This window comes from Acanthochromis polyacanthus, chromosome 13 (assembly GCF_021347895.1).
Source record: "Acanthochromis polyacanthus isolate Apoly-LR-REF ecotype Palm Island chromosome 13, KAUST_Apoly_ChrSc, whole genome shotgun sequence".
Classification (NCBI taxonomy): domain Eukaryota; kingdom Metazoa; phylum Chordata; class Actinopteri; family Pomacentridae; genus Acanthochromis; species Acanthochromis polyacanthus.
The window spans coordinates 37,996,954-38,011,319 of NC_067125.1; the positions used below are offsets into that span (position 1 = coordinate 37,996,954).

General features: G+C 42.1%; 1 protein-coding gene across 4 annotated transcripts in view; it reads left to right on the forward strand.

The window, feature by feature from the left end:
• The window catches only part of grik4 (glutamate receptor, ionotropic, kainate 4), a 337,318-nt gene that overhangs the window by 304,207 nt on the left and 18,745 nt on the right, over positions 1–14,366 (forward strand). For all 4 annotated transcript variants that reach the window (XM_051958364.1, XM_051958363.1, XM_051958365.1 and 1 more), the window contains 3 exons: positions 1,811–1,918; positions 11,455–11,658; positions 14,131–14,244. In XM_051958364.1, the coding sequence (XP_051814324.1) occupies positions 1,811–1,918; positions 11,455–11,658; positions 14,131–14,244 (426 nt within the window). The remainder of the gene's footprint in view (positions 1–1,810; positions 1,919–11,454; positions 11,659–14,130; positions 14,245–14,366) is intronic.

Below are 14,366 nucleotides of genomic sequence, written 5' to 3' on the forward strand. Positions count from 1 at the left end.
TATAATATATATCATATCCAATATTATAAGTATTAACATATAATATACTAATTGTAGCATCACATCAGACTTCATCTTCACTGTTTGGAGAGTCTTTAAATGGCGTCAAATGTAGCACATTTCAACATCAGTAGAAAGAAATCTCTTGAGAATTTTGTCAATTTAGCCCTGAAACAAACCATAGCCAAGATGGAAAGCTTTGTTTACTGTATTTTCTTTTGTTTTTAATCATGCTTCAATCAGACATCCTTTAACAGTTCATCCTCTCCACTTACAACAAGAATATTCCCACTGCATTTATAAAATGTAATCAATGAGCTCATTACACCGACATGGTTTGGATCGTACCAATAAAATGTCATAGCTGAACTAGATGCGATATTCTCTCATTGATTCATCCTATATAATATTCATAATGGAGGGAACTTGATTATTGTGATAAGGGTTATTATTTCTCTAAAGCCTTTGAGATAGTGGTGGCAATGTTTATGCAATGAGATAGATTACAGAGTTTGAATGTAAATGACTTAAAAACAGCATGTTTGAGTCATCATTTTATTCATCAGTGAGGTTTGCATGTTGTTTTAAGAAATGGTTAATGAATGCTTATAGTGCTGCTGCTTTTTTTGAATCTAGTTTCCATAACAATAAGGCAAAATGTGATCTCAGTGGACTGGATTGACCTCGTAAGTTCTTTAAATCTAAACAAGAGATAAGGTGAATCAATAAAAGTTACACAAACTAATAAAAAAAATGTTTTGCATGTTATCTTGATCTTAATTTATCTTCAGGTTATCTGCTGGACACGTACGTCAACTCCTCCGTTTATTATTGACCTTGAAATTTAGGTTTCTGTATCAGACGCATAAATAGAAAATTACTTGTGAAACTGCAATGATAAGGAAAGCAAAACTTCTGATAGTTCCGCCCTTGTTGTGTCACCACTGTAACATAACGTTACCTTACACCTTAATGTCCTCAAGAAATATGTATTTCAGTTTTGAATGAATATTCAAGATGTCCTACAGCACAGCACCAGTAGATAGTAAACCAGCTACACAAAAGTCCAACCTCTGATGTCAGGTCAAAACTAAGTAACACACTACACTTTACAGAGCAGCTTTACTTGGATAGATTTTAATAAATTTAGTTCTTACCATTAGAGCAGCCATGTAAGTCTTTCAAGGTCAGTGCGTTCCGATCATCAAGGTCTTTCCCTGTCAATACCAGTATGGTAAAATAAGGGTAACAGGAAGAGACAGTAGCTTGATGTAAAGCTGATATACCAAATACTCATGTTTACACAGGCTGCCATCACGGACTTTGGGGCTGACAAACTTGATTCGAGCAAATAAATGAATGAACAGGAGATGGCAGAGACAGATTGAAAGAGGATGCAATGAAAGACGCCATGTGAGGTGGAGGTGTGAAGTCCCACTCAAGCTGTAATGAGAATGTGGCTCTGCGCCACAGGATTTGCCGGTAATTGGTTTAATGAATGCGTTCTGTTGCCTCTGATTGAACACATGCCCTGTGCACGCTCCTTGAGGAGCCACACACATTATTTTTGTTTCCTCCTGCCGTCTCACTAACTTTGGCTGTCACCTTGTCTCACGCCGTGGTGATCCGTCCACTGCTTCCTCTTTGTCCTGCACTGTCCTTTGTGAAGGTCACAATGATTCTCCTTTGGAAAAGAGGGAGGAAAATTAAGCACAGATTGCTTCTATTGGCCTTTTCCAGTTGATGGATTTAGTGACTGATCTGTTTATATCTGTGTGTGCATATGTGTGTGTGCGCGCTCACTTTGCAGATTGGCCTGTGGCACTCCGAAGATGGACTGTCCATGGAGAAAAAGCTTCCATCAATCAATGTGACAGACACCCTCTTCAACACTACTCTTACCATCACGACAATATTGGTGAGTACTGTATGCATACTGGCACACACTTATCAGTAGTCGGGGCCATTTTATTAGCTCCAGTCCTCTGCTGATCTACCTGTGGCTGACATTCTGTAGTTGACAGACAATTACCATATCAAAAACCCATTTTGTGTTTTCAGATCCCAACTCAGCCCTCTTGGGATCAAAGTAACTGATGCTGCGCAATTGTTTCTCCCTGAGAATTTCAGATGAGGATGCGTCACAATGCATCAGCAGGGGCAAATAATTTACCACGTCAGCCATCCTCAGCCCGTGTTGTAAATATAGATCCAGCAAGCGCCAGTTCTCTCTAGTCTCACTTCCTATAAGGGAACAGTCTTTCTGTGATTTCCTTAATCATCTGCCATGTTCAATGATCAATAATCAGTAATAAACAAAATGCATGCATTTTGCAATGAAAGCATTATTTATACAACTGACGTGAGCAGCAGGACCTGAGTAGATTAGATATATGAATAATTAAACAAACACAAGTAAATCGTTTAAATAAGACAGGAAAGGCAACAATATTTTCACAGAAAATGTGGTACTGCACTGATTGTCACTACTTAACAAATGGCTGTACGTATTTCAAAGTGACTGATCATAAAATTTCTATGCAGCTTACTGGTTTTAATTAAACAAGACTAAGCATGCAGGGCCCCTAAAACATAGCCTAACACATTCTTTTATTAATGAACAGGCAGATGGAGGTTCAAAATGCTTAAAGCAAACTCATTTGTACCTTCACGGCTCAGAGAAGCTGGTTTGAATCAAATGCACGGAGACGCGGGAGTAGTTTAAAGCAGTTCACCTTTACTGGAATCTTTGCTGGCAAAAAAGAAGCGGGGAGTCAAGGGATCAAAGTCCACAGGAGAACAGTTCAAAGAGGCTCGGCTAAGGCAGAGTCCAAAATAGGCAAGAAAATGTCTGAAAAGCTATTTGGCAGGGAATTAATCAAACTGGATCGGTATGAGTGCTGTGGGGCTGCTACTGGAGGCAAGCAGAGCAGGTGAGAAGGTGGATGACTGGGAATAGCGGTAAAGTCTGGGGTTACTGCAGGGCAGATGGGACTGACAGGATCCGTATTGACAGAAGAGTGAGTAAATGGGAAACCCTGCAGACACAAATGAAATAAACTCGGGAATTATCTGGAACTTCAACATACAACGCTTCATCCAACCATTTCTTAAAGCAAAAGTGTTGGTAGCTCATCTAAATGGACAAGCTTGAAGGTGCAGCAAAAAGCCTGCATCTCACTGCCTCCACAATCACTCCAGAACAGTTCTGCATGTTTTTCTTGGCTTCCTGCACTAAACTGGTGAAGTCTCCTCATTAAAGCATTCACGAAGTTGCACTGAAATAGTTGTGTAAAGAAAAGTCTTGGAAGAAAAATTCAAAAATCCTGTGTTTTGACATGTAGTTAAGCGCTGCATGAAGAGGGCATGTTAGTGAGATTGTCGCCTTCAGAAAGTTAAAAAAAATCACCATATGCAGCCACCTAAAGGCTTCAAACGCTGTTCCATAGTCTTCGTTTAAAGCTGGCCAATACCTGTAATCTGCAGATGTCTATAGATACACCAGCTACAACTCCTGGTTATTATTGATGAGCATCGTTAGTGGTGAGCTATTAGCTTTTCACACGACTAAAAAATGTTGAAGGTGTTGGAATAGATAATTGCAAAAGAGGAATGGAAAGCTGCAGGCAAAAGGTACTTAGTCCAGCTGGAATAATCTTAAACCTCCAACATGTCTTCAAGGAAAGCAAAATCTTTGACTTAGCATATATATATGCAGAAATCCAGCCCCTGAAACTCTAATTCATAAGCAATCCTCAAAAGCTGCTGTTAATAAATTCTTGATCAAATCCTTAACAGTGATAAATTCCCTATTAATAATTGCCTACTTCTTTTAATTACCCGAGCAGATGCTTTAGGAATTCACAGAGCTTTTGAGAATATTATAATGATCTTGGTAAGCCCACCATTTTCTGTATTTTCAGTAGCTTTGATATCAGTTCTGTGTGTTGTGATGCACTACTGTAGATCATCAGGAGTGATTTATGCTGAAAGTGCCTGAAACCAGTCCAGTTTGCAGTCGGCTGCATATGTTCCGTGGCTTTCTTCGTCGCTCTGCACAAACGCATCAACACACAAACCTGTCACCCGTCCAGCTCCTCCTCTTCGCTGATGAATCAGATGATAAGGCACAAAGTAGCTTGTAAGCAGAGGCAATTGGCCCACTGTGTTATTCTGAGTGGCTGGCTTATCAGCTGCGAGCCGTGGGAATGAGGGAAGGACACATTGCCACATTTCGCCACTGAGCAACTCACTGGTCTCATTGAGACTGATTGGGATTCAGATGGAACGGTTCATTTCACACGGGAGAGAACGGACTCAGGGCGGGGGGGAGGATGGAGACGTGTGTGTGTTTGGGTTGAGCTGGAGTACAAATGAGACAATGTTTTCACAACAGAAAGAGGGTGTGAAAGAGAGAATTGGCCAAGCACAGAGCTTTTATTTCACTTTGGATATATAGAGTCCCTGGACCAAACTTCGGAAGCCACCAAGGAGCAATTTTCAGTGCCTATCACAGCTCATTCATCATGGTGTGATTGCTGTGTCGCTGTTATCTCGCTTGTGGGCGGCAGACGAACCACAGCTGAAAGCCTCCATAAGAATTCCTTACCTGTAGCGCCGGCTTGGGAGAACGTGTGTGTGCTTTGGTGCGTGCTTGCACAAACGCTTACCGTAGTTATGGATGCTCTCTTCCAAGTGTTTGTGTGTGTACATCGGTTGTGTTTGTGTTTCTGTACACTCGTCCAACTGGCCTGCATGAAGCAGTTTCATTACCTACACATGGCTGTCATCTTCCCACTTCAATTTCACGTACAGCTCCAGAAACAAAGAAAAAAAGCCATAGAATTGATTATCACTTTACCGCAGGGCCACAAGCCATGTGTTTGTAATCATTGATCGAGTTTGTTACAGGTACTGTTAAGGTCTTAGTGAAAATGTCTTTACACCCACAGTAGCCACATTGATGTAATAGAAAAAAAGACTGTTCTCTTGGTTGTGTTGTTCTAAATTGCCTGTTGTATTGTTGGGGGGGGGTTGTCAATCAGTAGAACCATCTGTTTTCATTTCTTTGGTTTCACTTCTTTCTGATCACAGCTGATTTGTGACTTTGCTCCTGATAGGTTTTCAGAGCTACAAGTTATCAAGTGCAGTTTTTTAATAACAGATTGAGGAACAGATTCTTTCACTCTTTTGAGGAGAACTCTCTTCCATTGAATAGTTCCAAGGTTAAACATGCAATCAATAAGCATCAGTCCAGGTTCAAGCACAGATCATACATAGTCTCCAGCCTGTGGTTGACCACACAGGGTTTGATATGTACGAACAGTATAGAGAGTAAATACCAGCACCGTATACAGTTTAGTGCAGATTTCAAGCCCTCTCCACTGAAACAGCCTCTAGCAAAAAAAATAAATAAATTCAGTTTTTCTTTCCACAGGCCTCATTTAATATGTGTAGTTATTATTCCAGCAGCAAATCATTTAATAGCCTTGGGTTTTAATATATGTTTCATTTAATTAGGCTAAATGCTGCTCACACTCAGTTTGAACAGAATTCAACTTCCAAATCAAATGCAACCAAAGTTTACCTGGCAAAGACATCTGTGTTTGATGCCGGCTTGCTGCCATTGTTAGTTAAATCATAACTTCTCCAAAATCTACATTCCAGCTCGAGCAATTTTTGCTGTTAATGCCTTAAGTCTCTCCTGTAAGAGTCATTTTCTGCCTTTTTCAACTATAGCACTTGCGGCCATTCTCTCGGTTTCCCTTCAGACTACCCTTGTGTCACTGAGTGCTTTCATTTCCACTCGCGTACGTATTGGTAAGATTTCAACAGTGCTCATAGTGCCGACTGATAAAAGCAGACGCGGTGGCAGATTTTCTGGCACACGGGCTCAGAGGCACTGAGGCATGTGCACATGAATTTGCACACACTGACACTAGATCTGTCCCCATTTTTCAAAGTTTGTGTATACTTGTTCGCTCTGTGTTTCCAACTCGTTTGTATTTGTATCATCTGCCGTGAATTTATCGGGAAACACAAAACAGTTTGTAGAAATTGCTCTATTAAAAATTAACACGACCTGACCTTCTTTCTGTTGACCTAGTATTAAATTGTCAGAGCATCTGTGAATCCTCTTCAAACGGGACTACAGAGCCCTGTGAGAGAATTATATCTCAGCTGCCAGTTTGCTCTGCTCTGGAGAGTAAGTTTTTAAGGATAAGAAAACAGTTGAGGAAAGCGAGGAGGGCTGTGTGAAGACATCTTGAACACCCCGAGGTTTTAAAAGGGGAAACTCCATTGTGGTGTGTGAAGTTGAATGTGAACAACACCCACCAGTGCACCTGGCGCTCTGTGTGTGTGTGTGTGTGTGTGTGTGTGTGTGTGTGTGTGTGTGTGTGTGTGTGTGTGTGTGTGTGTGTGTGTGTGTGTGTGTGTGTGTGTGTGTGTGTGTGTGTGTGTGTGTGTGTGTGTGTGTGTGTGTGTGTGTGTGTGTGTGTGTGTGTGTACTTGGTTGTGCATATCTAAGTGTGCTTCTTCACCAAAGTTATCAGTCCACAACCAGACTCCTCATGGCCTGGGAATAAGAGGCTGCTTTAAAAGTCTGCATTTCTTTATAGCTTCAAACTCATAGCTTTATTGCTGTTTTGCTGTGGTGTGCAAAAGAAGGTAGATGGAATTTCCTTGTGATTTTGCCTTCATGGAAGACAGCACTTTTATCGCCCTGTATAGACCTTTCATACCTTTATATAGTTATTTTTATATGATTTTGTTCTCAACTTGACAAAGACTTCTGGTAGAAGTGGTTCTTGTCAGTGTTTGGTGGAAGTTTTAGGACAAGTATCAACTTTTAATAGCAGCTGTGTTTCCATTTCTGCAGCTCAGCACAGATCTAGTTTTGACTGGACATTTTTACAGAACAACTGAAGCTCAGAGAAACAGGGTCAAATTGAAACTAAGAACGAATGACAAAGAAAAAAGCTAAGGTGTAAAAGGGAGGGGGAAAAAGGCACATAACAGTCAGACAGCTCCTGTGTTATTGATTGTTGTTGGATTTTTACCGGTGTGATTGATGTTTCCAGGTCTGATTTTATTAGTCTGTACTTAACCAGGTCAACACAGAGGGATGGAGAGATACAAGATAGAAAGGCAATATTTTCTAGCCTTGATTCAAGAGGCTGAGTTTCCCAACGACAACAGCTATATATTACAGACACAGAATGCTTCACCATTCTTCACACACATAAATCAACAAGACGCTGCAAAGTGAATTAGTTTTTGCATAATTAAGCGTTGTAGTAGTACACAAACGTACCCTCATCCTTTCACATTACTGGTCCTCTGCTGTGCAGCTGTAAAGAGGTGTGAAGTGAAAGCAACTCAGTTTGGCTTGACTGCAAGTCCGTTCTGGAAAAGCTTCAGCAGTGTGTATTTTACCTCGTGCATGCTGAAACATGAGCACACATAGATGTTAGTCAAGCCAGAGAGGTGACATTTTCACTTGCTGAAAGGCTTTAGTTTGTTTTATTAAGTGTGTCAGGAAGTAGAGCAGGTTGTCCACTATTTGCACATTTGTTGGTTCAAATCCTGGCATCTCCATGTGCCAACGTGTCCTTGGACAAGACATTAAACCCCAAGCTGTTCCTGATCGCAGCTCCATACCACTTGTGTGAGAGTGTGAATGAAAAGCAAATTTTCAAGTGCTTTGTTGAACTTTAAGGTTAACGGCGCTATAAAAGTACAGACCATTTACAAACAGTGGCTGGCTAAAAGCTCAACTGACTCTGAGCCAAGATACAAAAGGACAAAGCTGATGATATTCCATAGTTTTATTGTCAACATAACCAGTAAAAGCACACAAACCAAAAAGGTTTCAGTCCATCTTTCAATATTTTCTGATTTCCCAGCGTGTCTGTGGCTCTTAATCCACACCAGGCTTCCTACTTAAGACATAAGTGTTAAAGAAACAGGTCACAAATACCAAAGTTTGTTTTTATAAATGCCCAAATCTCATTCTCAAAGAGCTGAGCACTGCAGGTTTTTGTTGAAAATTACTCCAACACAGGGTCTGTCCTCTGAACAGCAATATTTTTCTGTGTTAACAAAGTTGTTACTTTAAACCAAACCATGATTTTTCTAGGGCCCTAACCAGATTGGTTTTTTGCTCAAATACAGCCAAATCTTAACAGTAGCAGGATGAAATCAGAAAAGATTTTTCTTTTGAAAATAAGGTGGCATTGTGGTGCATTGGTTAGCGCTAAGGTTCTGGTTCAAACCTGCCGTTTTGCTTTTTCTCCCTGTGAAGAGCATCGGTTTTCACCAGTTGCTCCCACAGTCCAAATATATGCACGGCTGGTTAATTGATGAGTCTAAATTCACTGAAGGTGTAAGGATTTATGCTTGTCTGTCTCCCTATGTTTGCTCTGTGATGGGCTCTTACTTCGCACCCTTTAGTCTGCAACTCCAATGACACTCCACAGTACAAAGCAGGTCTATGTATGGATGAAGGGAAACCTGTAGACAATCGTTCCAGATCAGAAAATACTTGTATTTGTCTTCGGAGGACTAAATCATACAGTTGTTGTATGTATTACACCAAAGCTATTGCTAGCTGTGACAATACTTGTTGGTATTATCAATTTACAGTGGAGCTTCGTGATTTTCTGGGATTTCTCAACAGTAACAAAATAAGGAATATTACCACGTTTTTCCTGTCATAAACACAGCAGCCCTTTTGCTCTCACATTACTCTATATTGTAATGCAGTCTTTGTCAACTTCCTTTTCTTCTTGCGTCAATAATAAACAGCATGCCCGTTAAATCGAACTGTGAGCCCGGTTAGATTAAATGACTGCATGTCCCGATTGCGGGAGCAGAGTGATGCAGGCAGCAAGAGTTGATCAGCAGTCATTTTATTCTCATTCTTATCACAGCAGTGCAGGAGGGTGTCAGTTCTACTGTCCAGTGATGCAGCGAGAAAGAGGCAAAGCTGTTCAGTCCACGGTGTCAAAGTGATGCCCCCCGCTGCTCCCTTACAGGTGGAACCAAACTGTTGCTATGACAACAACAGGGCAAATCACAGTAATACCGTATGTGCAGCAAGTTCTCAAATGTTCCCAGTTTCAGTGTAACTATTTTTGTGGCTTTCACTGTGAGGCAAATCTATCACTAGTCAAGCCCAGCTACCACACAAATAAGTATTTCCAGCTGTGGCAATGACAAAACAATTTCTCTTCTATTCCACCTCTCAAAATACAGCACCCCACATCATTACCACTGATGCTTTACCCTCCTGAACGCTGTCACAGTCGGCTTTGAAAGGATTACACATACACAAAGCTCTGTGGTGAATTACACACATCCCGCTGTAGGCGTTTATGTTAACACAAGTCGTCGACAATCTCTTTAACAAGCTTGTGGCTCAACAAAAATTAGTCAACTACTATATTACCACATAAAGTTGTTTTGGGAAAACAAAAAAAGGAAAACACTGAATAAAACTGTTCTCAACAATTAAAAATCAATCAATCAATCAAAGTTTATTTAGATAGCCCTTTACAACAGCCCAAAGGGTGACCAAAGTGCTTCACAGTAAAAAAAAAAAAAAAAAAAAAACAGGAAGAAAATAATTTAAAAACAATACAGAAACTTAAAGCAGGACAAACAATCACACTGGCATTCACACCTACGGGCGAATTTGGAATAATCAATTAACCTCAGCATATTTTTGGACTGTGGGAGGAAGCCGGAGTGCCTGGAGAAAACCCACGCATGCACAGGGAGAACATGCAAACTCCATGCAGAAAGATCCCAGTCATGAAGAAAGCAGAACTTTGGTTTTCACTTAAAGGGGAACTTCGTTTTTTTTCAACCTGGGGTCTGTTTCCATATGTCATTTCATACATGTGAGTGATGGAGAAATGAATTTTCGACATAGCTCCAGTATTTAGCCAGGCAGGCAGCTTAGCAGCTCAGCTCAGCAGCTCAGCTAGCGAAAAGTATGGGGCAACTTGCCCCCCCTCGTCAAAGTCCGCCCTAACGTGCTTTTTTTCCCACACTGACCGGCTCAGATAGTCTCAATGAGTGTCCCACAACATAGTAGAGATGAGAAGTGAACGAAAACCTCCACATTACCTGGCGATCGCTATTTGTTGTGGTCTGTATCCAAATCTCGGGACGCTAGAAAGCAAATCTCGTTCCGAAATCGTGCGATAACTTGCGCCAAAACACTGGTGGCCAAAACAGCTGTTTCCCCCACCAGTGTTTTGGCGCGAGCTGTCGCGCGATTTCGGAACGAGATTTGCTTTCTAGGGTCTCGAGATTTGGATACAGACCACAACAGAGAGCGATCGCCAGGTAATGTGGAGGTTTTCGTTCACTTCTCATCTCTACTATGTTGTGGGACACTCATTGAGACTATCTGAGCCGGTCAGTGTGGGAAAAAAAGCACGTTAGGGCGGACTTTGACGAGGGGGGAAAATTGCCCCATACTTTTCGCTAGCTGAGCTGCTAGCTGAGCTGCTAAGCTGCCTGCCTGGCTAAATACTGGAGCTATGTCGAAAATTCATTTCTCCATCACTCACATGTATGAAAAGACATATGAAAACAGACCCCAGGTTGAAAAAAAAAACGAAGTTCCCCTTTAAAAAGTTTTTGATTTGAGAACAGGTTTAGACTTAATAATCTGTTATCTAATATAAGAGGGGCAAAGTAAGATAGTGTATCTGAATTCACAAGCTGAGTGGAGGGATGGTACAACAGCAATGTACATAACGCTGTCTTTTCTGTGATCTAGTTTAGCCTGAGCATGCCGGTTTGACAGTTACATTATTTGAAAAATAGCACAATAAGGTTGGCTCCAAAATACATTACTGCAGGGCTCTTTAAATCTTCCTACAATTCAGCTAAATGACAAAACAAGACATAAATAAACAGTCAGCTGAACAGAGAGTTGGTTCTCTCAAAGACAGGTTGTAAATAGGTGTGTGTTTTGGTTTGTGTGTGTGTGATTAGAGGAAAATAGCTTTTGTTTCTTATCCCCTTCTCACTGGATCCAACAGATTAGCACACACCTGCCGTGGTCCTGGTTTTAGTGCCTGGCTCTGCTCCAAATCCACAAATTTGAAGTTTTCCTTGAAGGCAGTAAACCTCATGTGAACCATGACCCCCAAAGGACATATGGGATGCTTCCACCATTCCTCTTTACTGCTAAATCTTTAGTTTGATCCTGTAAAACAGCCATATTAAACATTAATGTGGCACTTTAATGGTGCAGAGATGCACCATTGTCAACTTTTCGTAGATAGATTATAAGAAGAATTGTTGAAATTGAAGCAACAGCGGGAGATATTTTACATTTACACAAGCTTCGTCTACTGTTTCTCATTTATGTTCCCTATTGCTTTAGCATTTATAGACAGTTTTAATGCAACGCAAACCGTGTGTGTTTTTCAGGAGAATCCGTATGTGATGCTGCGGCAAAACCACCAGGAGCTTGAGGGAAATGACCGCTATGAAGGCTTCTGTGTGGATATGCTGAAGGAGCTGGCGGATATTCTCAAGTTTAAGTATCGTATCCGGCTGGTGGGGGACGGGCTGTATGGGGTCCCCGGAGCTAATGGAACGTGGACTGGCATGGTCGGAGAGCTCATCTCAAGGGTATGTAAATAAATACACAGACTGTAGCCCACAAACAAGCCGTGCAACCCTAAATTATCATATTCGCTGTTTCATATGTACAAGTAAGCGCATCAATTCCTAGAGGCACTCATATACACAAATACACAAAGTGTATCGCTCAGTTTTCATTTGGCTCACCCCTAGCAGACTTCCTACATGTCATACATCCTTTTCTTTCCTCTCAGCAGTTGGCCTTTTCAGCTTAAACATCATATTTTTCCAAACAGTCACAGCTTGTTGGTGGCTTGTTTCCTGTCAGCTCTTTTCCTTAAGCTGTCTGAACTGACCTTAGCAGGCTTTGTTCCTGAATCAGTCCGTGTTGTTGCAGTTAAATCTCTGAGTGAGGTCTTACATTCTTGGAGCCGTGCTGTATAGCTGTTAACAGGCAGATAAGGTTATATAAGGGAGCTGAAGGGATAAGAAGGGGAGGGAAAGAAGTGTGAAGAAGTGGAATAGAAAAGACGTCGCTCCTAAGAGGTGATCTGTCTTAATTCTGTGGGCTAATGGAGGGCAAAGCTATTAAGTATGTAAAGCATGAAGTGCTTGCACTTGTTACTGTCGCAACCTGCCACCCCCTTCGGCCCCCTGTATGTTGCGTCTGGAAGGTTGACCTTCTGAAGGGCTGTTGCAGAAGCCAACATGTGTCTCTGACAGCAGTGTGCAGAGGCAAGGTGGGGGGCAGGCAAAAAGTCGAGACGTGCTTAAGAGGGATTTGTCGTGGGACGAGGAACATCTGGAGGGATGTTACACAGTAGACAGAAAGGCTTGAGCTTGTTTGGTTAAAGGCTTAGACAGGAATAAGAAAGATGGCAGAGGACAAAGATGGAGCAAAACAAAGGAGCAGCCACGCCTGCAACTTTGAAAGGGATATGAAATATAGCAGCAAAAGAGGGCAGCCTGAGGATATTCTGGACAACAGATACCTGTGTCCCTGCCAGTACCATTCAGACTGAACGATATTTCACTGTATGGGGTGATTAGTTTGATGGGTGTCAGACAGCCTGAGCTAACAATGAGTCTGACAGGACTAAAGTCCAAGTACAATATATGCTGCTTCCTTAATCCACAGTGCTGCATTTAGAGAATACAGCATCTAAACTTTTGAAGTCAAATGCTATCTCCTGGAGGGTGATGTTTAATTCATCTCTCACATTTACCACTTTTGCTTTAGTCCTTTTTACCGGGTTAGCATGATGTGATTGAATACAAGTGGAAACAGATATGATGCAATATTGAACAGAAACATTACACTGTCCTTTTTCAGTAATACTAGAAGGTATAACAGCAGGCAGGGAGAGGAATCCAGTAATCAATATTAATATTCCATCATCACATAAATATTTCAGTGGCTGTTACGACTGTGTTCATTTTTCAAAGGATCAGTGACTTTCTTTGTTAAAATTGCCTGCATGGTCGTTCCCCCTGCGCGTGGCTTCCTTCCGGCGCTGGGGGCGGGCGAATCAGACTTTCAAACGACGGAGAGGAGGAAAAAAAGAAGAGAAGAGGCAGGGGACAGCTGATGATGGAGGGTCGGAGCCTGCAGGCTGAGGATAGGGCAGCAGGAGACATCAGCCTCAGTGTGGAGCGTGGGCTGGGGCGAGGTTAAAGAGGTGGAAATTTTTAGCGTAATGCGCTAATTGAAATACAGCCGTAGTGGGGCTGCCGCTCTTTGATGAAGCATTTTAAACCTGTTCTGAAGGCTCAAATGATTGTGGAAAAACATATTCATTTTGACACCACATCAAAATGGATGTTGTAGTAAAAAAAAAACTCTTTCATGTATGTCAGATGTCCGGCTCATTCCTTGAACAGTGTGTTGTGGATTTGAGTGGCGTCTGCAGTGCTGCTGCAGAGCTCCCCTCTCCTCACTCGCATCCTCCCATTCCTCTCCGTCTCCCCAATCCTCTTAGTCCTCCTGCAGCAGACAAAGAGCAATGCATTGCTGCTTTCACTCTTTGCTCCTCGGGGAGCTGAAAAATCCCTTGCAGTTGCACTTTGCTGGCCTGTATTATTAGTAGAGAGCCATCCAGTATTCAGCTACATTGACCATTTCTATATGTGTGTGTGGAAGTGTGTTTCACCAGCCTCTGCTTTGTCAAGTGATTTGTCTTGACAGTGCTCCCTTGGCCCACCACAATGGTTGCCCTGAGCTCTCTTTTGCCCTACACACACATAGACACACACACATAGACACACACACACACAGAGAGCCAATGCTGGATTATCCTCACCACAGATATCGCTTTTGGTGGACAAAGAGGCAATGGGATACAAAAGGGCATTATAAGGGAATTAGCACCCAGTAGCCCACTTCTTATGTCATCTTTTCTTTTTAAGTGCTCCAATCGTGGGTTATGTCACAAACATTATGTTGCTCCTCAGAGCTGCGGCCAGTGTGCCTTCCAGTTTGTGTTGACACCATGTGATACCACTCACCGCTCTGTGTTTCAGAAAGCTGACCTGGCAGTTGCAGGCCTGACCATCACAGCAGAGCGTGAAAAGGTGATTGACTTCTCCAAGCCTTTCATGACCCTCGGTATCAGCATCATGTACCGCGTCCACCTGGTGAGTTACCTCCCCTGAGTCCCCCACACACATACACAGCCACTCTAAACAATTGAGCTGCCATTCATACAGCTTGTGGACATACCACAGCTGTCAGCCATGTCTAATGGCTGCAAAAGAGC